The sequence below is a fragment of the Hibiscus syriacus genome, unplaced genomic scaffold (assembly GCF_006381635.1).
Source record: "Hibiscus syriacus cultivar Baekdansim isolate YM2019G1 unplaced genomic scaffold, ASM638163v2 tig00112206_pilon, whole genome shotgun sequence".
Classification (NCBI taxonomy): Eukaryota; Viridiplantae; Streptophyta; class Magnoliopsida; order Malvales; family Malvaceae; genus Hibiscus; species Hibiscus syriacus.
Window position 1 is genome coordinate 416,002 of NW_024063267.1, and position 24,559 is coordinate 440,560.

The window sequence follows — 24,559 nt, forward strand, 5'->3', positions numbered from 1 at the left end:
CAATTCAACGAAGGAATGACGACTGCGACAGAGGCGGCGATGCCTTGCGCGGCTCACTTGGTTGGATCCTCCACCACTCGTCTTCGGTATTCCACACTCGCTCCTCTTCTTTACTGGAACGCCGCGTTTTGGACCAAGAAGAAGCTCTCGTCGAGAAATTCTTCATCTACTATCGCCGCTTTACCTTTCGAACTCTCTCCTCCCCCTATTGACCACGATTTCCTAGTATAACCTCCTTTTCCTCTTTTAATCCGTACAAAAAGTAATATTATGGTTATGAGATTTAATTTTTGAAATTTTTGCAGGATTCAGTTGCAGCTGAAGGAGCAAAGGTTTCAGAGGAAGGGATAATAGAAACGTTCGACAATGATGATGAAGCTTTCGATGCATTCGATAATGGTGTAGTGGTAAAATTCTACTCTTAAATTTCAATGTCTTCATTCGGTTACGATTGTTTCTAATCATTTCCTTTGTTTTTTATTTGACGAATTGGTTAGGTTATGGACCTTTCACATTTCGGAAGGATAAGAGGTAGGTATAACTTCAATTAATTTAAGTTTTACTTAACTATGAATTTGTTCTTATGAAATTTACATGCATTGGATGGAATTGTTGAAGTCAGTGGAGATGATCGGATTCAGTTTCTTCATAACCAAACCACTGCCAATTTTGAATGTCTTAGTGAAGGGCAGGTAATAGATCTACCCTTTTCTCTGCTATTCTTTTACAGCTTTGCTTCATTTGGTTGAACAGTACTAAATTGTGGTCGAGGCTGCTGTGTCGCGGTTGCGGATATTGTGAACGTTATGATGTTGATAGGATGTGGCATTACACTGCATTGCGGCTGCAGTTTAATACTATGTTTAGTTGAAATTGATTGGATACTGTTTGATGAAATTCTTAGGGATGTGATACAGTTTTTGTTACGCCGACAGCGAGGACGATTGATATTGCTTATGCATGGGTTACGGTAGTCTTCTTTACTATTTCTAATGATCTTTGGTTTTCCCTCTTAGAAATGGATTGGTTTTGATTTACTAGAGTTTTGTTTATTTTTTCACAGAAAAAGTCGGTCATTGACGGTTTCACCCGGGACGTGTGGAAACATAACCGAAATGCTAAATAAGTAAGTGCATCAATCTCTTTTAGATCCTTCATTTATGAAGAAAACAAAGTACTAAGTGATTAGTTTTTTCTTATCTTATCCATTCCAGGTACATATTTTTTGCTGACAAGGTAGAGATTCAAGATATCACCAAGCAAACTTGCTTATTTGCTCTAGCAGGTCCGAAGTGCTCCCAAGTAAGTAATTCCGTATAAATTGGTATTCTTCCATGGCATTTCTCTTTAAGTTTTTGGCTTGAATTTGATAATCTTGAATGATATTAGTTGTAATGTGCAAACAGGTGACGGCTAATTTGAATCTGGGTGATCTTGTTGGACAACCATACGGCACCAATCGTCATTACAGTGTAAGATATCTGGATATCGCCAATGCCAAGTTGTAAATAGTAAAATAGTACTTTGGATAAGAAAATAGTAAAATTTCATTCGGTTTAATGTTTATTTCAGTGAACCAAAACGACAATTGTTATCCAATTTCAGGTGAATGGTATGCCTACTGTTGGGGTGGGAAATATCATTTCTGAAGACGGGTTTTCGTTGTTGATGTCACCAGCAGCAGCTGGTCCAGTCTGGAAAACTCTTCTATCTAACGGAGCTATTCCATTAGGTTTTAATGCCTGGGAAAAGCTAAGGATTACACAAGGTGGTAACTCTTGATTTGTTGTTTAGTGATGGTCAACTTATTGTAACAAGTTCTTAGGATGTGCAGGAAGACCAGCTCCCAGGAAGGAGCTAACTGATGATTTTAATGTTTTGGAGGCCGGCCTTTGGAATTCGATTTCATTGAACAAGGGTAAACCGATATATACCATTGAATATCGGCTATGAAAAGTACAAATCATGCTTTTCTAACATTATGATCTTTAGGCTGTTACAAGGGACAAGAGACAATATCAAGACTCATCACATACGATGGAGTTAAACAGAGACTATGGGGTATTCATTTGTCTGCACCAGCCGAACCCGGCAGCCCCATTACAGTTGATGGGAAAAAGGTTCTAATCTGACCCTTTCCCTGAAATGATATGTATGGTTTATATTTCGGGTAGTTTAGGGCTATGTTGCTCGGACTCTTAGGTTTCAGCGAAGTATACGGGTCTTGTCCCACCCATGGATACGAGATAAGATATCTAAGGATCTACCAAATACATAGAAAAGTTTTCCATCTTTGCCAGACATGCCCGTATCCGCACTCATGCCCAAGTCCGAGTAACATCGGTTTTGGAAACTAATGTACACTAAGCTATTCTTTAAATTCCTGCAGGTGGGGAAGCTGACAAGCTATACATCCGGAAGAAAGGAATGTGACCATTTTGCTTTAGGTTACATCAAGAGAAAAGCAGCTTCGGATGGAGACACTGTGATTGTCGGAGAAAATATTATCGGGACAGTCGTAAATGTTCCTTTTCTTTCTCGGCAATCTCCTCCGGTAAAGAACTCCAGTCCTTGATTCAACTGAAAGTATACGGATATAACTATCACGTTGTATTGATGCTGCTTATCTTTGTGGTATTCTAATATCCATATTTAGAGTTGAAAACGTGCATATGGTTCATAAGGATGCACAGGAATGCAACCGAGTTGAGCCGAGCTCGAGCTGAATGAAGCTCGAGCTCGATCGAAATATTGGTTTCAAGGTTCAGTTAACTTGATTTTCACTTATAGTCAGCTTAAATTGGGAATTTTTTATTATCAATTTAATTTTGTAAAGGAAGTCGATCAAACTCATGTGCTGGTAGAGCTAAAAGTAAGGGATACTCGAGCTCGGTTCACTCAATAACTAGAGCTACTTGACTCAAATTGATAATTTTTTAGGATAAACTACACATCTAGTATCTAAACTGTTTGTTTTAGTACTTAAACTTTTATTTTTTTTTAAAACCATACCTAAAGTTTAACTTTCGTTTCATCTTAGTACCCGTCGTTAAAAACTTAACAAGTTTAGTATCTAAATGTCTTTTGGTCTGTTTTAGTATCTAAACTTTTAATTTTTTTTAAAAAAAATTAACGTTAAATTTTGAACGGAATATTAAAATGAAATAAAAAATTAAACTTTAGGTATGATTTTGAAAAAAATGGAAGTTTAAGTATTAAAATACATCAAAATTGATAATTTAGGAATTAAATGTGTATTTATCCTTAAATTTAATTTCTTTTTTCAAATTAAAGCCTATTAGCTTGGGTTGTCTCAGGAAAGATGGACTAATATACGGCGTTACCGAATACATTCAAAGATATTTGACAAATTTGGTTTAGTGCTATCGGAAATATCGAGTAATAATAATGTAGTAGGTGGAAATTATGAAGAAATATTAAAAAATTTGGCAACCGGCAAACTTAACTTGTCGGTTTGTGTCGATACTTTATAAAAATATATTGATTCATAACAATATAACAGGTAAAAAAATGTCAAAATCGGTCTATAAATGACAAAACAGGTAAAGCGCTATCGGATATATTGAAAGCGTCGATACTTTATAAAAATGTATCGATCCATAACAATATAACAGGTAAAAAAATGACAAAATCGGTCTATAAATGACAAAACAGGTAAAGCGCTACCAGATTTATTGAAATTGTCGATACTTTATAAAAATGTATCGATCCATAACAATATAACATGTAAAAAAAATGACAAAATCGGTCTATAAATGACAAAACAGGTAAAGCGCTACCGGATATATTGAAAGTATCGATACTTTATAAAAATGTATCAATCTATAACAATATAACAGGTAAAAAAATGACAAAACCGGTTTATAAATGACAAAACAGGTAAAGCGCTACCGGATATGTTGATAGAGTCGATACTTTATTATAAGTAGTGACACTTTTGGAATTTAAAAGAGAAGTTATAGATCTAATAAAGTGTCGATACTTTATAAAAATGTATCGATCCATAACAATATAACAAGTAAAAATATGACAAAACCGATCTCGAAATGACAAAACCGGTAAAGAGCTATTAGATATGTTGAAAGTGTCGATATTTTATTATAAGTATCGACACTTTTGGAATTTAAAAGAAAAGAAGTTATAGTGTCAATAAAGTGTCGATACTTTATAAAAATGTATCGATCCATAACAATATAACAGGTAAAAATATGACAAAATCGATCTCGAAATGATAAAATCGGTAGTAAAAAAATGTGCTTGTGTGGCCATTTTTATTTCAGAATTTTCATTTTTTAATACAAAAAGTTGGATATTTCAAGCAAAATCCAGTAAGAAAAGAACAAAAACTTTGCAGTAACAAAAGAATAACATTGGGAAACCCACTATGTTATCAGTTTATCAAAGAACAAAAACGCATAAACAAGTAAATTTACAATGTAACCGGTAAAAATATATTGGTTAATTAGCAAATATGTTTACATTATGTATCGACACTCTTTAAATATGTGTCGATACTTTTTTCCCAAAATGAAAGCACAACGAGGTGCAATCATAAAGTGTCTATACATTTAAAATTGTATCAATCCCAAAAACATCAAAACCGATAATTATAATGTAATAGGTAAATTTGCAATGTTACCTGTTTAAATATATTTGTTTAGTTAGAAAATAGGACAATATAAGCGCTATCAATTACATTATATAAGCGCTACCTAATATATTATTGTACTTGATAATATTTCCGGTTAAATGATATAACATAACCTGTCTAAATTTTAACTGATTACTTGTTTAACAGATCACGCCGTTTTTTAACCGTTTTTTAAGCGCCGTACAGCAAAAATTCCCCTATTAGCTTACGGGCACAAATATAGTTCCATTGTTAATAGTGAGAATTTTATTTAGGGTAAAGTATACAAATGGTCCCCGATAATACAATACTATTTTATTAAGTCTTTCGACTATTAAAAATTATAAAATTATCCTTCAACTATAAAATGTTACTTTATTAAGTCCATCGATTATTAAAAGTTACAAATGATCACTAGACTATTAATTATGTTTCAAGTTCGTCATTTTTCGTTAAAAAATTGACGATTGTCTAAGTTGTACGTTAGCATAATGGCTGAGATATGATAGTTGTTTAAGATTCTAAGATCAGATTTTATCATGTCATAGTTATCATGTTAACATCTAGCTCAAAATATTGTCAATCTTTTAACAAAAAGACAATATTTTGTAACATAATGAATAGTCGAGTGACCATTTTATATTTTTTAATAGTTGAGAGACTCAACAAAGCAATACTCTATAGTCAAAAGATCATTTTGTAACTTTTAATAATCGATTCATTTAAAAAAAAATAATACCCTATAGACAGGGTCATTTGTGTACTTATCCCTTTTATTTATTATTATAATTATACATATAAGAGAATTTTATTATAAAAATCGATATTCCTCTGGTGATAAACATGAATCGATTCACTTTAAACTTAAATTATTTGCGTTGTCGAACAGCTAATTGATTAAATTGAGCATGTCGACACGATCCGATTTTTATTCATTGGAACCAATCACTTTCTTCTTTAAAATACCAAATTATTTTCTTTTGAACCGAATATGGACTGGAATTGAGGAGGTAAAAAATAGGGTAAAGTACACAAATGGTTCCCCGATTATAGAATATTACTTTATTAAGTCCCTCAACTCTTAAAAGTTATAAAATAGTCATTTGATTATAGAATGTTGCTTTATTTAGTCCCTCAACTATTGAAAGTTACAAATGATCACCAGACTATTCATTATGTTCCGAACTCATCCTTTTTCATTAAACAATTGTTTAACGACTATCATATCTTATTTTAGTCACCATGTTAACGTTCGACTTAGATAACCACCAATTGTTTAACGAAAAAGGGCGCGTTTGGAACATAATAAACAGTCAGGTGACCATTTTATAACTTTTAATAGTCGATGGACTCAACAAAACAACACTATATAGTCGAATGATCATTTTATAACTTTTGATAGTCGAATACTTAATAAAATAACGTCTTATAGTCGGGGATCATTTGTGTACTTGACTCGAAAAAAAATAAAAGGAAAGAAAACACAGAGAGCTGCAATTACAAGAAAACAATTATGTCAACATTAAATTTATCATGAAATTAAATATAAAATGGATAAGAAATTAAACTATGATTTCTCCACGTGTTTGGATATGTTGTGTTTGTCAACTGTATTTTCTTTACGTTGAAACTTAATTTTCACCTGTTTCCCTTATTTTTAATGCAAGCTAAAACCCATGTGATTAAAATATAAATTATTAAAAACATAATTATTCTTCATTTTTTAATTAAAATATTTTGAAAAAGAAAAGGAAAATATTTGAGGTTATGTAGACAAGTCTACAAATGCACAATATAATTTATAAAAGAACAATTTGAAAAAAAAGAGAGAAAATATTACACGTTTGTTGAATTATGATATATATTTTAAGTTATAAGATGTTTTATTGTGTTTTAGAAATAAAACATTTTGATCCAAATTTAAATATGAATATATATATATATATGGCATCAAAATCTTGAATTTGATGGGTTAAAGGGTAAGTTATGAATTTAGTATCTAAACTATCAGTTTTGATCCGTTTTAGTATCTAAACTTTCATTTTTTTCTTCAAAATCATACATAATGTTTAGTTTTTGTTTTATTTTAGTACATCACTTTTAAAAACTTAACGCGTTTAACACCTAAACAATCAGTTTTTGTCATTTTTAGTGCCTAAACTTTTAATTTTTTTAAACTTAATGTTAAATTTTGAACCGGGGCACTAAAATGAAAGAAAATAAACTTTAGGTATATTTTGAAAAAAATTAAAGGTTTAGATACTTTAACGGCCCAAAACTGATAGTTTAGGTACTAAACGCATACTTTACCCAACATAAATTTTCTAAATTTTAGTGACATTACATTTTTTTTTTTGAACAATGGCAACTGAATTTCGTTAATAAAATGGAGGAATCAAAATTACAACGCATCCAAAGAGAGAATTGGAGACAATAGTCACAGAAAACTCAAACATAAAATAAAAATATTAAACTCAAAGATACGAAGATATTGAAACTGTCCAAACATCAAAACAAATCAGTAACCTTCATAAAACTCCTTGTCTATGTTGAATGAGACACTTTACGATGTGATAAAAAGAGTGGTGAGTGAACAAAATAATTTGGCAGACTGTTATGTTATACAATTCTAATTATATCGACAAACGACCATTTACAAAAGAGGAGATCTGATAATACTTGACCATCGACAAGCCAATCAGAAAATAAATGTCGTGAGGATCTTTGTGCAAGCACCAACACGACCGTAGAAATATGTGAAAAACTTATCGAAAACCATAAGGAACGTGCCACAAGAGCATAAAAAAACGTGTCATAATAACAAAAATTCTTATCTAAAAGTGAAAAAACTCAAGAAAAAAAAACAAAGACAAAACGAAAAAGAACAAGAAAAATAATAATCCACCGATAATCAACAACCAATATTAAGATTAGTGCACGACTTATCTTAAAAAAGATAAGAAGACGACTAAACAAAAAACAAAAAAAGATAAAAAGACGACATAAGAAAATTGAGAGAAAAAAATTATGTTAAAAAAGACAGCTTATACCATGGAACTTGGTTAAATCATTCATGTTAAGCAATGACTTATGTATGCTTTTATATTTTATATCAACGATGCATATTTAGAAAGTTATATTAGAATAGAGGGTATAAAATTTCAGGAATGTAAAATTAAATTATCAGTAAAAATATAAAAATATTTAAATTATATCTTATTTATAAATTGGGTATAAATATTTAAACTTTGATCTACATATTTCAAATATGCTACTTGCTTCATGTTAGATTTGAGCTACAATTTAATAACCAAGATGATGACTAATTTAACAGAAAAACTTGATTAATATGATTTGACATTCGATTAAAATACTTCAAAATTTTGGACGAATTTAAAATATAAATTGTAGTTTGAGAGGTTATGATGCAATTATCCCTATTAAAAATAGCATCACGTGGAAAGAAAATGACATGGTGTACATCTCACTGACGATCAAATCGCGTGTAATGAACGCTCCAATCAAAAGCCATTTCCATCCGCCCATTTGACTTGTTCAACGGCTGAGATATCCATTGTTCTTTTGTCTGGACAAAAATATTAGACTTAAAAAATATCATTTATAATACTTATTTTTTAGGCTAAAGTATACAAATGTTCCCCGACTATAATAGACTATTTTATTACGTTTCGTTTCTTAACTATTAAAAGTTATAAAATGATCCTCAACTATAGGGAGTTATTTTGTTGAGTCCCTCAACTATTAAAAATTACAAATAGTCACTAAATTATTCATTATGTTTCAAACCCATCATTTTCCATTAAAAATGTAAGGATCATCTGAGCTTAACGTTAATATGTTGACTGATATATGATATTCATTTGAGATTATGAGATCAAATTTTATCATATTTCAGTCAGTATGTTAGCGTAAAACTCAGATGATCGTTATTTTTAATGGAAAATGACAAGTTTGAAAAATAATGAATAATCATGTGACCATTTTGTAACTTTTAATTGTCGAATGACTCAACAAAGCAACTTCCTATAGTCGGGGGACCATTTAGTATCTTTAATAGTCAAGAAACTCAATAAAGTAGCATCCTATAATCGGGAGACCATTTGTGTACTTCACCTTTTTTTTTATTAATCTAAGATAATTACGAGTATAATATCTGCTCTAAAAACTCAACTATTTGACGATAAATATTCAAATATTCTACGTTTAAAATATATTATATATATTTTAAAAATATATTAAATAGTTAATATATAGAAGATTAAAAGTTAAAGAAATTACAGAAAAATTATATATAATAGAAAATAGAAAATAGAATAATTATTTTTAAAGTAATAATAATATGCATGAAGCGAAAACTAATTTAGATTAACTATTTATTAATTATTCAAAATAAATGTTAGGGGCTAAAATGCTAAAAAAAGATAGGGGAAAGTAATCATTAATGCAAATATCGGGTAATTTTGTTACTATGCCTTTAAAAATTTAGATGACTAAAATGAAACCATTCAAATAATTGAGTGACTAAATAAACACTTTACCCTTTAAAATATTTCACTGGATCCTGTCTATAAACAACGTATTGACGTGACTAACAAGCGCCGCCGATGAAAGTAGAAGCAAAAAGAAACTCAGCTGCCGAAGAAGAGTATAAATGAAAGAGGCTTTGACTAAAGATGAAGTCATTTTCATTCCATCGATCGATCTCATCATCTTCATCAATGAATCATCAATAAACATCTTCCCTTTCCCTTTTCACCTAAAAGAATCCGAAACCCAGAAATCTTCAATCCAACACAGGAAAACAGAAGAAAAATCGATGAAGATCGTTGCTTTACAGGTTTCGTTTATCGTTTTCCTTTCAACCCTTTCCTTTACAGCTGCTTCATGTCCGATGGATCTCAATTACGTGACGAGAATCCCATGGAACTCATCCGTTTGCCGTAATTTCCGCCCATCTAACTTCACACCCAGAGCCGAAATCTTTAGGCAAAACTGCTGCGTGGCTCTATTATCTGTCTTCGGCATTGGACTCGCCGAGCATCTCAAAGAAACGACCCTTTTCCAGCTCCCGGATTTTCCCTCTTCCGTCGCCTGTCTCCGGGATTTCCAGGCGAAGCTCGACGCTCTTTCTCTCCCGAACGACGTCGCTTCCCTTTGTTTCGACCCGATGCAGTTCGTGATCACGCCCAATCTTTGCGCCAAAATACAAACGATTCCAGATTGGGTCGCTAAGTTAGGCGAATCCACGGCTCTCGATCAAGGTTGCAGGGCCGATCTCAGTGATCTAACGGCTTGTGACACTTGCCTCCGTGCCGGGAACGAGGTTCATTCCAGGTTGCTCTCGATCGACGGTAATAGTTCTCACGGCACCGATTGTTTCGATTTTATTGTTCTTTATGCTGCTGGTATTGTTAATGAATTTGGACCTGAAAGTAATGGCGTTGTTAGGTGTGCATTTGCTTTAACTTTGAATGAAAAATCTGGTTCGAATAATCGACATTCGGCTCTTGTTTTTGGTCTAACTGGTGCTGCTGTTGCTGTTCTTGTTACCTCTAGTTTGCTGGGTTTTTACTTTTGGTATGAAAAACGATTTAGGAAGAACAAAAATGGTGGCTCTGGTTCGAATTTTGATTATCCAGAGGAGCAAGGGTCTAGGCCTAGATTAAGGCCTAATACAGGTTCAATTTGGTTCAAACTCCGCGATCTCGAGAAGTCTACGGATAACTTTTCGACAAAGAATTTCATTGGTAGAGGAGGTTTCGGTTTCGTTTTCAAAGGGGTTTTACCGGATGGGACGGTGGTCGCCGTTAAGAGGATATTGGAATCGGAGTTTCAAGGTGACGAGGAGTTCTGTAACGAGGTCGAGATTATCAGCAACTTGAAGCATAGGAATCTTGTGCCTCTTAGAGGGTGTTGTATGATCGATGATGATGAGATTGGAGTCGATGATCATGAGAAAGGGAGTCAGAGATACCTCGTGTATGATTATATGCCGAATGGGAACCTCGACGACCATTTGTTCCCGTCGAAAACGGGGAGTAAACCGTTGAGTTGGCCTCAGAGGAAGAACATAATCTTGGATGTGGCCAAGGGGTTGGCTTATTTGCACTATGGAGTGAAGCCTGCTATATATCATAGAGATATTAAGGCTACGAATATATTGCTCGATGCTGATATGAGAGCGCGAGTGTCGGATTTCGGGTTGGCAAAGCAGAGTAGGGAAGGGCAGTCTCACCTCACTACTAGAGTGGCTGGGACTCATGGATACTTGGCCCCTGAATATGCCCTTTACGGTCAGCTAACCGAGAAGAGCGACGTTTACAGTTTCGGTGTCGTTGTTTTGGAGATAATGTGCGGGAGAAAAGCTCTTGATTTGTCTTCATCGAGCTCCCCACGAGCATTTTTGATAACCGATTGGGCTTGGTCGTTGATTAAGGCCGGAAAAGTCGACGAGGCTTTGGATCGTTCGTTGATCGATAGTGAGGATTCTGTGAATTCGAATCCAAAGGCTATAATGGAGAGGTTTCTGCAGGTTGGGATTTTGTGTGCTCATGTAATGGTTGCTTTAAGGCCTACCATTTTGGATGCACTGAAAATGTTGGAAGGTGATATTGAAGTCCCCCCGATTCCTGATCGACCGATGTCTCTCGCCCACCCTTTGATTTACAGCGACGGCAATGCTTTCAGCATCTCACCCCCATTAAGCGGACCGCAACTGCAGAAGGGAGACATGCTCAGGTAATCTGAAATGTTTTAGAACTCCCAAACTCATGAAGTATTAGACTGGATGATCGACATACGATCATCCATGAAGCAAGCATCAACCTCATTTAGCTGCCAAAGAAGATCGGGACGGTGAGAAAGTCCGGAAATCGATCAGTCAGCTGAAGATTTCTGGCTCTTTACGTCGAACATTCTACATGATCATGAAAACCCAAAGTTGCAACTACGATATTTAATTCATTTTCGATACGCATACTGAATCTATGCCACTTCTTTCTCCAAAACCTGGAGAGCATGGTCTTGAACTACCGTTCATGGAGTGGCAAGCTTGACCGCTACGTTCTCTGCAGGTTATCCGAGAGCGATATCGTAGATATCACGCAAAGATTTCAAGCAGCAACCCTCTAATGCTGTTGATAAGTTTTAACTTCGATTTTGTAGTGGGATAGTCAATATCAGACATAAATCGTTTCTGTTTTGATACTTGTACACACCAATACAGATTTGTTTTGGTATATTATTTTGGGCTAATCCATAAAATATTATTCATATATCAAATCGAAACCCTAAATGAGAACAAAACTCTATATTGTATGTCCATGAGATTTAAACCCGAGACCTTATTTAAGGGCCGTCTAACTCTTTATCGTTGGATCCAACAAATTTGCAAATCGATCTGCATTGATTGAGATTAGAGGTGTAAATAAACATAGCGTTCGGTGAACCGTTTATATAATGTTTGTTTATGTAATTGTAAAATACGTAAAGTTCCGGGGGTATTTACCTGAACAAATTAACTATATTCGGAACTAGACCAATTGAACATGCATGGATATGAATATTCATTTGATATTCATAGTCAAATGGTTGAACATGCACGGAGAGAACAATCGCAACGCTGCGTCTAACATGTCGAGATTACGTAATTCACTGTCGAAGCCTCGTTTGAAAGCAGCCCAAGTTTTAATAAAGGCCGACGCCGTCGTCGCCTCTACGAGCTTGTGGGAGTCACATAAGGCGATGGCGATCCCGCCGAACCCGAAGACAGTGACTTGAATAGCCACTTGGGGCGATGTTGAAGTCGGGACACTGCAAAAGCATTGGCACGTGAGCAACCAGTTCAACAACTCTATCTCCGCCGACGCCATGAAATCCGATAACCGAGCATCGTCCCTGGCTTCGACATACGGCATGCCTTTGTCGTAGAAACCGACAGAGGTTGTCGATCGTCCGACCGTACGAAGGGTAAAACTGATTCATGGTTCTCGTATCCCTTTAACGTGGCCAGGATTCTTGCAGCGTTGCCGAACCAGGAATCATCGAGTTTGTTGTAAAACAAGATGAATGGTACATAATGTGCCGGCATGATGAATTGATCGAACAATGACAATGAGAATGGCTTCCGGCTATAAACTTCCGGCGAAGATGGCTTAACCATTTCCTTTGAAACACTTTATTTATAGACTCGAAGATCAAAGATTAAAGCATCATATGGAATCACTGAAGTGATTAACCCAAAAATTTTCTTTTACAACAACATTTCATTCATCAATAAAATACAATTAGTTTATAACATAAATCAAATCAAGTTTACAAAACGGAGAGCTCCCAAATACGTCCCAAAATAACATTATATTGTCTGTATCCAATTAGAGTTGACTCAATAAACAAGAGTCTATGAATAATAAATACCCTCTAAAAAGACTCAATACATATTCTGATGCCTCGATAAATTTGGATTCAAGGACCGGCGATAAACTCCTCAAGAGATCTCCTAAGAATCTACACATGAAAACAAATTCCAAACATTGAGCTCACAAGTTCAGCGCCACACAAATAACTATACTATATTACGTGCATTCACTATATGAGCATGCTAGCAAGCAGAGGCATAAGCATATAAAAACACTAGCATATAAAGTTAAGGTAGGCATCATGGTGTGGTTGAAGGGTTTTGTATCTCGAAATGCACACCTCTCTAGTCTACCTATGATACCCTTGGGTATCCGGGGTGAGATTCGGAACTGCATCGGAAACGTACACTTGGTCAGTTTTTTCCTTAAGAGTACTTAGACATATACGCCTAGCCAACAACTGAAGTGTCTTGGCACTAGCTGAGATATATCTGGATATTTCTAACAAGCAAGAAAATCATCATAACTGTTAAAATAACTTTGTTGTCCTTACTGTTTCCCCGAGCATCACACAATGACTAATTTTATGACATCTTATTTCATAAGTTTTCTTATGCTTTTTGTTGTATTTATTAACTATTCTCACTTGGAAATTTATTTGAGAATATTTTTGCTCCTACACCCTTTCTCAAATCCCTCTCTCAAGGTTAGGCTTCTTGCCCAAAACTGTGTGATAGTACCGATACTAATCCTTTTAGTATCGATATTGACCCTGCATTATCGATACCCAACCTTAGTATTGATACCAAATTTGTCTACTAAAATCGGGGTAGCCTTTTAGTATCCATATCCCTATTTAGAGTATCGATACTTCCTCTTTTGAATAGTATCGATACTCCCTAAGTACCTTAAGCAAATGATATTTACACCGACAATCAGTTAGTTTAGTGGGATGAGACACCTAGTCTCTTAAGCAAATGTCAGGGTTTGGATTCTTGACGTTTATGAATGGAACAAACTGGGTTGAGAGGGTCGTTTTTATCTCTATAATACCTGATCCGGAAGAGTGGATTAATAAATCGAAAACAAGTGGTTATATCAAAAAAAGATAAAATGATATTTACGTAGCAAACCTAATTAAAGCAAATAAAAATCACTCAAAATTTCAATAAAATTCATAAATTTATATAAATATCGTAGACTAAATATAATTATACTATTTTTTAACAGTCGTGTTAGCTTCTTTGTTAAATTTTAACGGTTGGTGACTTGATTATAACACTTAAATAGTTAAGTGGTTTAACAGATGAAACTAAAAATCCAATGATCAAAGTTAAAAAAAAAAGTACTAATTAAATTGTCATAGATATAATTTACCCTAAATATTATTCATTTAACTAAACGAATTTAATCATTTAACTAAACGAATTTAAAATGATAAATATTCACTCAAAATTAAATATAATATTAAATTTCACCAAATAAAAGAATTAAATATTTAATTATAAAAATTGAATATTATTATATATATAAATACTAACATTAGGTACTAAAAATCATATTAAGCCTAAAATTAGACACTGAAAAGGGTTTCCCCCCCTAAAGTTTTCACGTCACACTCTCAGCTTTCTTCTTCACACATTCCCGCCGCCAAATAAACTAGTAATCTTCAACCCCTCTCTTGCCCTAGGGTTTCCGGAGGAAATTAAACGAGGTGATTTTTGAAACCCTAAGCTTTACTTGTTAATTGATTTCTCCCTCTGCATCACTCTGTTTACTTGTTAATTGATTTTTCAAAAGCAATCGGTTTAGCTGTTTTCGGTTACGCTGCTACTTGCGGCCGCGATTCGCTGCCGTTGATGTAAAATTTGATCGCATCGCTGTTGAGGTCTTGCAGCAATGGCGGATGGCGCCGCTTCCTCGAAATAGCAGCCGCGATGCTGTTATGCTGGAGCTATATGAAACACCTAGAACTGCTTTATTATCTATATATACAGGGATTATATCCTATGATGCTCATTAGTTTTACACGAAAATATAATCGACTCTAAATGGATGACTGAGATTAGAATTTAGTGTTTCTTTTTCAAATTTCAACGAAAAATGGTTAATTTTGTTTTAGCCTCATCAAGCCATTCATTTAAATTCATATATGGCTATATTTTCAGTTAAAACTAATTAGATTTACACAATGTAATCAGATCCTACCAGTCGATATATATATATTGACTGTTAGTGGATGGCTGTTGTTGAGTTGTAAATGTTAAATATGGGTGTATCAGAAGCTTAAGAAGGAAAGAGTTAGAAATGAGCTTATCTATTGCCAAGTTGGGATAGCTGTATAGAGCATAAATAGGAGAAAACCATTTACGGTGCTTTGATTTGCAAGGAAACCAGAACAAGTGATGCAATTGTAGAATGGTGGAATGAATTGATATTTGTACATTGATTGAATTATGCATGTGACTTGATGTAATTTTTTCGAGTATGCGTGTCTCAACACCAAAAATATCGGGATTACATATGAATGATGATAGAATTTAACAATAAGAGTGAGTGAAGGTGTTAACGGTATTTCATTAATCTTTTTAAAATCTTAGTTACCATTGGGAGTGATTGTGAATCTTAAATGAGGTGGAGAACGAAAACAGCTTAAGTTGTTAGGTGAAGACCATAGGGGATACTTGTGAAATTTATCATTATATTGATTATCTTATCCATTTGCTGGAGTAAAAATTATTGATTACTTGTAATGGTTAAAGCTTTGATTGCATATACAGAATTTTCCAAAGTAGATGTTCCAGTTTGAAATATGAATTATGGAATCAGTTTAACATGTCATGGTTCTCTTTAAACCTGTTATTACTTATTCCATTATGTTGATGTCGGTTAAATGTACTCTTTAAGGTTGTGTTCAGTGTAGTGAGGAAGAAGAAATGAGTGCTTTCAATAAGTTCAAAGCTAGTGTTCCCGTTGCATGGAGTCCGAACCTCTATATAACCCTTGTGAGGGGAATTCCCGGCACCAGAAGGCTTCATAGGCGCACTCTGGAAGCACTACGCCTAGGCAAATGTAACCGCACTGTCATGAGGTGGAACACCCCCACTGTCCGGGGAATGCTTCAGCAGGTATAAAACCCCTAATCTGAGTTTTGTTCTTCCATTGGTTTTTTTTCCTTTCCCATTTTTTTTATTGAGGTGTTTTATGTCCAGGTGAAGAGGTTGGTTGTGGTTGAGACGGAAGAAATGTTTAAGGCACGTAAAGCAAATGAAGCCGAACACCGAGCACTACGCCCCCCTATTGTCATTAGTCATCTTCCAGCTTCTGCAACCAACTCCTCTAAGCAGCCTTAGAAGGTCTCTAACAGTTAGCAGGTGAAGTCAAGTAACTTCGTGTTAAGATCTAGCTGAGATTCGAATTATGGAAATTTGAGGTCGAAACGCACGTTTACCGTGCTTCTTAAGGTTTATTTAAGTGTTTTCAACATGTTTGAAGGAAATAATCAAGTATAAAATGGTGAAACTTGAAATATTAATGTATTGAACCTTTTGTTCTCCACACATGCAAGTGCTTTAACTGGTAGTTATGTATTGTCCTTATGGTATATGGAGTCTTCCATCAGCATCAAATCAGTTAGGCTCATTCATGTTTATAATCTGTTTTAGTTCTTTCTGATATATCTTCTGTCGTCTCTCTTGTTTCCTCTCCTTCTATGCTCATCAACTCCGGCCACCGGCCATTTGTCACCTCCGGCCTCCATGGCCCCTTTCTCACATTAGTTAAAGAATGTGACAAAACAAATTGAATGATCTTGTTCGAGTGAAGATAGATATACTAAGGTGCTATAGTCCTACTCTGAAGTTGGAGTTGTAGGGGTGTTCAATCGGTCAGTTTGGTTAATTGACCACCTAACTTTAAAAAATTCATCAATTGAATTTTTTCTGCTTTAACCGTTAGTTAAAACGAATTTTTTTTGAAAATAATTAATTGAACTGAATAAAGTTCAATTAATCGGTCGATTAATCGAAATTCATAAATAATGTATATTATATATTATGATATTTATATTTTCAGTTAATTCGGTTAAAATTAGAATTTATACACTCTTAAGACCAAGTATTATATAAACAACATATATAATATATTAAATATTTAATGAATTCAATCGGTTAAAATCGGAATTCAAAACTCTTTTAAGATTAAGTAATATATAAATAATATATATAATATATTAAATACTTAATAATTTCAATTAATTTGATTAACCAATCAATTTTGAACTGAATTAATCGATAATCAAAATTTGAAAAAAATATTAACCATTAACCGATCGAATCTAAAATTAATTGACCAATTAACCGGTTAAATCAGTTTAAATCGAAGTTTGAACATCAAAAATGTTGAGGGGTGGTGTTCCGGTGCCGCTCCCGGTGGAAATTTTAGGCCTATTGGATCAGCTGGTATAACAATAGTCATTAACTTCGATATTAAAAATGAGTTTAAATTTGATGCAAAGCATATTTAAATCAAGTAAATTAAATATAAACAAGTATATATTGGCCCCTCATGTGCATAATTTGACTTACCCATTTAAAATGAAAGGTAAAGTACACATTCAATACTTAAACTATTAATTTTAGTTCATTTCAATATCTAAACTTTTAACTTTTTTAAAATCAGACCTAACATTCAATTATTACCCACCATGAAAAACTTAATATATTTAATACCTACACTATCAATTTTAATCCATTTTAGTACCTAAACTTTCAGTTTTTTCAAAACTTAAAGTTAAATTTTTAATGGAGTAATAAAATAAAACAAAATCTAACGTTCGGTATGGTATTGAAAAAATTTAAAGTTCAAGTATTAAAGTATACCAAAATAATAGTTTATGTATTAAACGCGTAATTTACCCAGGAATAAAATATAATTCTTCTCAGATTCGAACAAGAAAATCGTTGGCTAAACTTTGAACTTAGTTCATACATTAAGAAATTGAGTATTACAAAGGCAGGCAACTAACTTCCTTCTCAAGAAAATATATCTCATACCTGAGCCAGTTTCATTTTTAGGTCATCTCAGCAATGAAAACAATACATATATGTGAATAAATATACAGAAAAGATGAAACTAATGCCAAATAAAATGATATTCATATAGGTTCGAGTCGCTGCTACGCCTTCGTTAAGGAGTAGAGAAGGCTAGCTTTTACTAGTAGCACTGCTCGATGCTCGCGATCCATGAAAATAGGTATTGTACTTGTTAGAAAAAGCTTCTGAATTCTCACCGGTGAAAGTTGATGGAACGGCGATTAGGGACATAAAAACTTGGGAAAACACGAGACATATACCTTAAAAAGTGAACATTATTGACACATGAAATTCCTAGCTAGTCAAGTGTCGGATCGATTATGCATGCCTGCGCCTTTTAGTATTGTCGTCGGTGAAAAACTGCCAATTACTATGATCGAGAGCACTCAAGTCATCAAGATCTGCAATGGCTAGCAGGTATTGGGTGAGTTTTACAAGCTCCTGATCAGTGTCTCGGTTGGCATGAGCTTTCCGGAATGGCTTAATCGTCAAACCGTTCTGGGGGTTCATCACGAAATTTCTTCGTAGATCATCAAACATTATAGTGTTCTTTGAGCTGTAAAACTGAAAATATGTAAATGGACCAAATGTCAGTCTAACCAGGCAATGAATTCATTGATTTCTGATTCAAACACAACGACCTATTGAAGCAAGCAAAACCACAGCAAATTCGATTTTAACATGTACCTCGGGAAACTGTGCCCAAATTAAACCAAGTGGTTTGCAATCAAAGATTCCACGAGTATCTGATTGAACAGTGATCATCGCTAAATGATCTAGAAGGGCTGTGATTTTGTAGTTCGGGTTGTTTAATACTCCAAGTTGTCCCATCTTCAATTCAACCCATTTCATGCTGGAGAGAGGAAATATAAGCTTTAGAAATCCGGTTTATAAGAACACAAAATTTAACTCATGCATCTCTATGTTTCAAAAATCCGTCATTTTCTTGAAATGAGTCCAACGTCCATATCCGTGTTGGAAACGGGAACACAACTCTCAAAACTTGAAAAAACTTTGAAAAATATGATGAGAATCCTACATCGTTAAAGCTTGAGTTATGATTACTTTTAGGCTGATATGTGACGACTCTACTAAAATTAAGTTGCTGCTAAGATATATTTCTTTGATAAAAGTTAACATCTTAGGTCGAAAGGAAATAAAAATTGTTTATAAAAACCACCTGGTTGCAGACCAAATCATGATATCGTACTCCGCATATGCAGCCGTAAGAAACTCGTGAAGATCTGCAAAAATGATATTTTCACCATTAGCTCCTATTGAAATACACCACAAATAATTTAAATAAAAGGACAATAAACTTACAAGGCCGCATGAGTTGAAGTGGATTCTCAGCTGTTGACCGATGATCAAATAAAGTATAATCTATATCCAAAACAAGCAGTTTCTTTCCTTTACGGCACGGAGTTTTTAGTTCGATCTAGATGTAAAACATGACAAGAAAATCTCATCAACAAATCGTATACAAGGAGTGCTTAAAAAGGGCATAACTCGGCCTTGAATAAAACAAAGGCGCCAGTTGATGATAAGAGGGTTATACTAAACCCTTTGCACGATCAAATCTAAGAATGTCCAATACTTTACTAATTCACCGAAGCAAATTCAGATATCGATCTTTCACAATAAGAGCTCAAACATTTTTTCCACCAAAACAACATACGTATTACATGAAAGCTGAAAATGTAAAGAAATTTCCAGACAAGATACTTCATTGCAAGTCCACTAAACATCGACTTTAAAGCACTCGGGATCGAATATCGATGACCAGGGAACAAGCAAACCATACATGCATGAAAAAGAGAGTCTGACCTTATATTGATCAATGCGTCTCTTCAGTTTCTGCTTGTTAACCTCTTTATCTTTGATATCAACAGCTTCATCTTGCCCAATTTCGAAGTCATCGACGACCTCGGGAGTCTCCATCGGATCGACGATTATATCATCTTCGACAGTTCTAGATATTCATAAAAACAATACTTTAACCAATCTCTACACTATAAACAGAGCCACATTCATCAAAACTTCAAAGCAAAGATTAATGATTTTTCTTTTTACAATAACATGTTCATAAAACAATTGCAATTCCCATAAATGCATACAAAATTCAACAAAAAGAACCCAAATTTCGTAACAAAAAATAATCCAAATTCAACAAGCTTGATGATTAGAGAGTACCCAATCATGGTCATCTTGAGAGAGGACTTGAGGGGAATCTGAGAGAGCAAAAGTGAGTCGTCGGCGAGTTTGTTTCCGATCTTAGGGTACAGAAGCTTCTGTCTTTTGGGCAAAACGTTCGTCACTTGGCAGATTCTTCGTTTCAACTCGGCCACCGAGTCATCGCAGCAGACTCGAACCGTGTACTCTTTCCCGCTCCATTTTACTGTCAGCGTCAGCTCCTCCTCCGTCAGTGATGAAGATGCAGCGGCGGCGGCCATTTCTTTTCCCTTCAGACAGTGAACCAAAAACTCCAAAAGAATCTCGGTGGAAAATGAATGAAGGTGCCCTCCATATAAGAAACCCAAACACAATTTGATAAAGGAAACAAAATGGGTCATGGATCAATTCAATTCTTTGGATCACCATAGATCTTATTTGAGCCATGCTTCAGTTTCTAGCTTTTTTAAGTTACTTTTCCTTTTTTCAGTGGCCCATAACTTTAAGTAGGATGGGCACAGGACCTGAATCTGATGGATTCTAAGTATATCCGATCTTATAGGGTTATATTTTTTTAAACAAAAGTTTGAGTCGGGTTAGGTCGCTTTTTTGGAGATTATGTTTGAGTTTAGGTTCGAGTCTAGGGTAAAAAATATCTGATCCGACCCGACCCAGAAAATATATAGTTTACCTTATATATTTTAGGATAATTGCAATATGACCTTTTTATATATTAGTTTTCAATTAAATCCATTTTTTTATTGAAAATAATAATATTTTTTATAAATATATTATTTCAGTGGATCGGATCGAGTTCGGATCAGATGAAGGGTGTATTATTTTCAGGTCGAGTTCGAGTCAGATGGAGGATGTATAATTTTCGGGTCTGGTTGACCGAAACCCGACCCATGCCCATCCTTAAATTTAAGTGACCCTAAAATATTTGTTTGGGTTTAACTATTATTATAGTCACTCTATTACTATATGGTTGAATATTTAATCCTTCTACTTTATTTTTAACATAATATACTCCTTTATGTTATCAGAAGGTTTAATCTGATAACACCATTAGTTGTTACTATTAAAGTGACGGTGTAAATTAAAAAATATATATATATACATAATTTTAAACATATGGTTGATATGTAAATTAATTATTAATGGAACATGGATGATTATATCTTCTCAAGGTCTTGATTGTATAACCAGATAATAGTAAAAAAATCATGTTATTTTTGTAATTTTGATTTATTAATTGATTAATCCAAATCGATTATTGTACTTAATCAACGGTCCTCCGACTATAGAGTATTGTTTTATTGAGTCATTCGACTATTAAAAGTTACAAAATGATCGTCTGACTATTTATTATGTTCCAAACTCGTCATTTTTTGTTAAAAATTGACGACAGTCTGAGTTGAACGTCAACATATTGACTGCGATATGATAAAATTTGATCACATAATCTCAAACGATTATCATATCTCAGTCATTATGCTAATGTCCAACTTAGACGAGAGTTAATTTTTTAATAGACAATGATGAGTTTATAAAATAATGAATAGTATGATGATCATTTTGTAACTTTTAATAGTCGAGGGACTCGACAAAGTAATACTCTATAGTCAAAGGACTATTTTGTAACTTTTAATAGTTAAGGGAGTTAATAAAATAATACCCTATAGTCAGGGGACTATTTATGTACTTTACCCTATAAAAAAATAAAATTTCTAAAATTACAAACAACCCACTATCCCTAAGCCATCACTAACTTGAATTAATTATTGGTAACTTTATGGGCGGTTCGCTTATGATTGGATTCTGTCGTAATCTAATGTTTTCTTTTGGCCAAACATAATTGTCGTACGATTGTTGTCCGACCGTACCATTCAATAAATAAAGTTACACCAAAATTATGATTAAATGATTATTGAAATCATTGAATTTTCAAAATTTATAAAATAATCATTATTTTTTAAAATTATTTTCAAGAAATCAATAAATTTCATCGAACTTTTATCATTATTATAAACTTGCAATGCCTATTTTATAAAAGTTGATAAATTTAATGACAACTTTATAATTATTGAAAGTCCAGTGACCAAAATGAGCATTTGAGTATAATTTAATGACCTTTAATATATTTCACCCATAAATAAATTCATAATAAACCCCAATACTTCCTTGTATTTATGAAATTGGTCTAATAGGCAGGCAGATAAAAAAATTAATTCACTAGGTCATCTTTAAAATTAATTTGGGATATACGACAAATGCTACAGTACATGGAAAATTCGTCACGCTCTCATGAAGAGTTTACCCAAATAATATTTTTTATTCAAACTCGTCACATCAACGTGACGATTAGAATTTTGTCAAGCCGAAGTGACAAGTTTTGATAAAAATATATTTTATTGAAACTAATCACATCGACATGACGAGTTCCAAGCCATTATAACAAAATGCCCTAGATCCCAAATTAATTTTGGAGATGGTCTAATGAGTTAATTTTTTTTACCTGACTGGCCTATCGGGTTAATTTTACACGTATTTACCCCAGATCAGTGGCGGATACAAAGCATACTCAGGGTGGGCACGCGCCCACCCTGAAATTTTATTTGTGTCCCTCATACGAAAAATTTCAATAATTGATATGTGTGTGTCCACCCTAAAAAATATTTTTAGATCCATCACTCCCCAGATGTCAGGTTATTGTCAAATGGTTAAGGGACCTCGGTGGTTAAGAGACTCATTGTTATCTCTTGAGGTCCCGGGTTTAAGCACCGTAAATGTCAGGGATATGAACGTTTATTGATAAATGATTGAGAATATTTTAACATATATTGTCTTATATTTACTCATATGTATATAATAATAAACCCAACCTCTTTGTCAAAGAGTTAGGGTCAACTGTGGGGTTAATCTACTTAGTCACGTATGCATGGCAAGAGGTTAGACTCACCAAACATACGAATGATATGACGTCATGAAACCATGTCGTTTTCTTCAAGAGAAAACCTAATAAATTATATTGAATTACATGTTTAAATCCGAAACTATAATCAAACATAGAAAAAAATAAATTATCCAAATCCATAAAGTGTCATTAAACTTGAAATTTCGAGAGAGACAAAAATCCATCTTATATAACTTGCTCTCAAATTTTTATGGAAATTAAACTAAAATAAAAACTAAACGTTAGACATAATTTTAAAAAATTTAAAAATTTAGATATTAAAATGGACAAAAATTAATAGTTGATCAATAAAGAATTGAAGTTCAAACATCTATCTATCAACCAACTAAAAGCCAGCTATCAAGCAATATGAACCCTAAATTATCAACTTTTGTTTGAAGCTTCTTAAGAATTTAACCTTGTATATGATATGATCGTGACTGATCAGAAAAGCATGCACACATTAATTTCCCAGAACTTTTGGATGATTGAATCTATAAAATGGAAACGAAATTCAACCAACACATTGGGGGTCGATCACTAGCCTTTTAGTCACATGGAGTCGAGTCGGAGTGGACCGGTGAAGGAGCTTTGCTCGAAGATATTAACACGCACTGATATCGGCGTCCGTCTCTCGTTCCCAACAGCCTCGATGAGGGAGCATTTCTGACTCGAGGGAGGGACGCAGTCGTTGGATTTTCAGGTGAGGGACAGGTACAATAAGGTTTGGACGTTCCGACTCTATACTAGGAAGAACGACGGTCACCCGAAGCCAGTTCTCACTACAGGGTGGCTCGATTTTGTGAAGAAAATGGGTCTAAAAGTGGGGGATAAGGTGATTTTCCTCGTGCATGGGAGCTTCGACCAGCTCAGGATTCAAGTGCAGAGAAGCATAAGGTTACTCGGTCGCGAGCATTGGGCTGATTTGTAAGTAGGGATGTGCCTACGGAAGACTGACAAAGATAGTCAGCCAAACATAAAATTCTATGTCTTTCTCTATACTAGACTTGATTCCACAATATGATAAACACTCTAGTGCAAGAAAATGGTATTGTTTACATGCATAATTGGCTCGTATTTACTTCAGTACTTTCATACACGAGTCTGTATCAATAGATAGATAAATAGATATGTTTCTTTACAAATTTTTACTGAATTCTAAGCCTTCCAAGTTTAAGTTTGTCATATAGGGTGTGTTTTTATCAAGTTGTTGTAGAACATGATGTATTTTTGGTATTGTAGTTTAAAACTGTATATATATCTAGTTTCAAGCTTTCACGCATGATTAACCAATTAATCGTTCTTCGAT

The 24,559-nt window shown here is 34.0% G+C and overlaps 4 protein-coding genes across 4 annotated transcripts; 3 read left to right on the plus strand and 1 right to left on the minus strand.

Moving 5' to 3' along the window:
- Window positions 1-24,559, plus strand: LOC120175565 (putative transferase At1g60990, chloroplastic). The gene is made up of 14 exons (XM_039182161.1): window positions 1-225; window positions 306-407; window positions 498-531; window positions 619-692; window positions 905-970; window positions 1,044-1,126; window positions 1,215-1,302; window positions 1,407-1,472; window positions 1,606-1,768; window positions 1,835-1,918; window positions 1,993-2,120; window positions 2,390-2,615; window positions 3,608-3,620; window positions 24,544-24,559. The coding sequence occupies exons 1-12, from the start codon at window positions 16-18 to the stop codon at window positions 2,573-2,575; spliced, it is 1,284 nt and encodes a 427-aa protein (XP_039038092.1). The 5' UTR covers window positions 1-15; the 3' UTR covers window positions 2,576-2,615; window positions 3,608-3,620; window positions 24,544-24,559.
- LOC120175562 (probable receptor-like protein kinase At1g11050) lies at window positions 9,296-11,795 on the plus strand. The gene is made up of 2 exons (XM_039182158.1): window positions 9,296-11,426; window positions 11,459-11,795. Exon 1 carries the CDS (start codon window positions 9,324-9,326, stop codon window positions 11,412-11,414), a length of 2,091 nt encoding a protein of 696 aa, XP_039038089.1. The 5' UTR covers window positions 9,296-9,323; the 3' UTR covers window positions 11,415-11,426; window positions 11,459-11,795.
- On the plus strand, window positions 15,937-16,587 carry LOC120175564 (50S ribosomal protein L30-like). Its single transcript, XM_039182160.1, has 2 exons — window positions 15,937-16,157; window positions 16,242-16,587. Exons 1-2 carry the CDS (start codon window positions 15,966-15,968, stop codon window positions 16,380-16,382), a joined length of 333 nt encoding a protein of 110 aa, XP_039038091.1. The 5' UTR covers window positions 15,937-15,965; the 3' UTR covers window positions 16,383-16,587.
- Window positions 18,033-20,622, minus strand: LOC120175563 (ubiquitin-like domain-containing CTD phosphatase). The gene is made up of 7 exons (XM_039182159.1): window positions 20,316-20,622; window positions 19,950-20,094; window positions 19,446-19,560; window positions 19,303-19,366; window positions 18,810-18,975; window positions 18,383-18,686; window positions 18,033-18,272 (listed from the first exon to the last, which is right to left on the minus strand). The coding sequence occupies exons 1-6, from the start codon at window positions 20,573-20,575 to the stop codon at window positions 18,441-18,443; spliced, it is 996 nt and encodes a 331-aa protein (XP_039038090.1). The 5' UTR covers window positions 20,576-20,622; the 3' UTR covers window positions 18,033-18,272; window positions 18,383-18,440.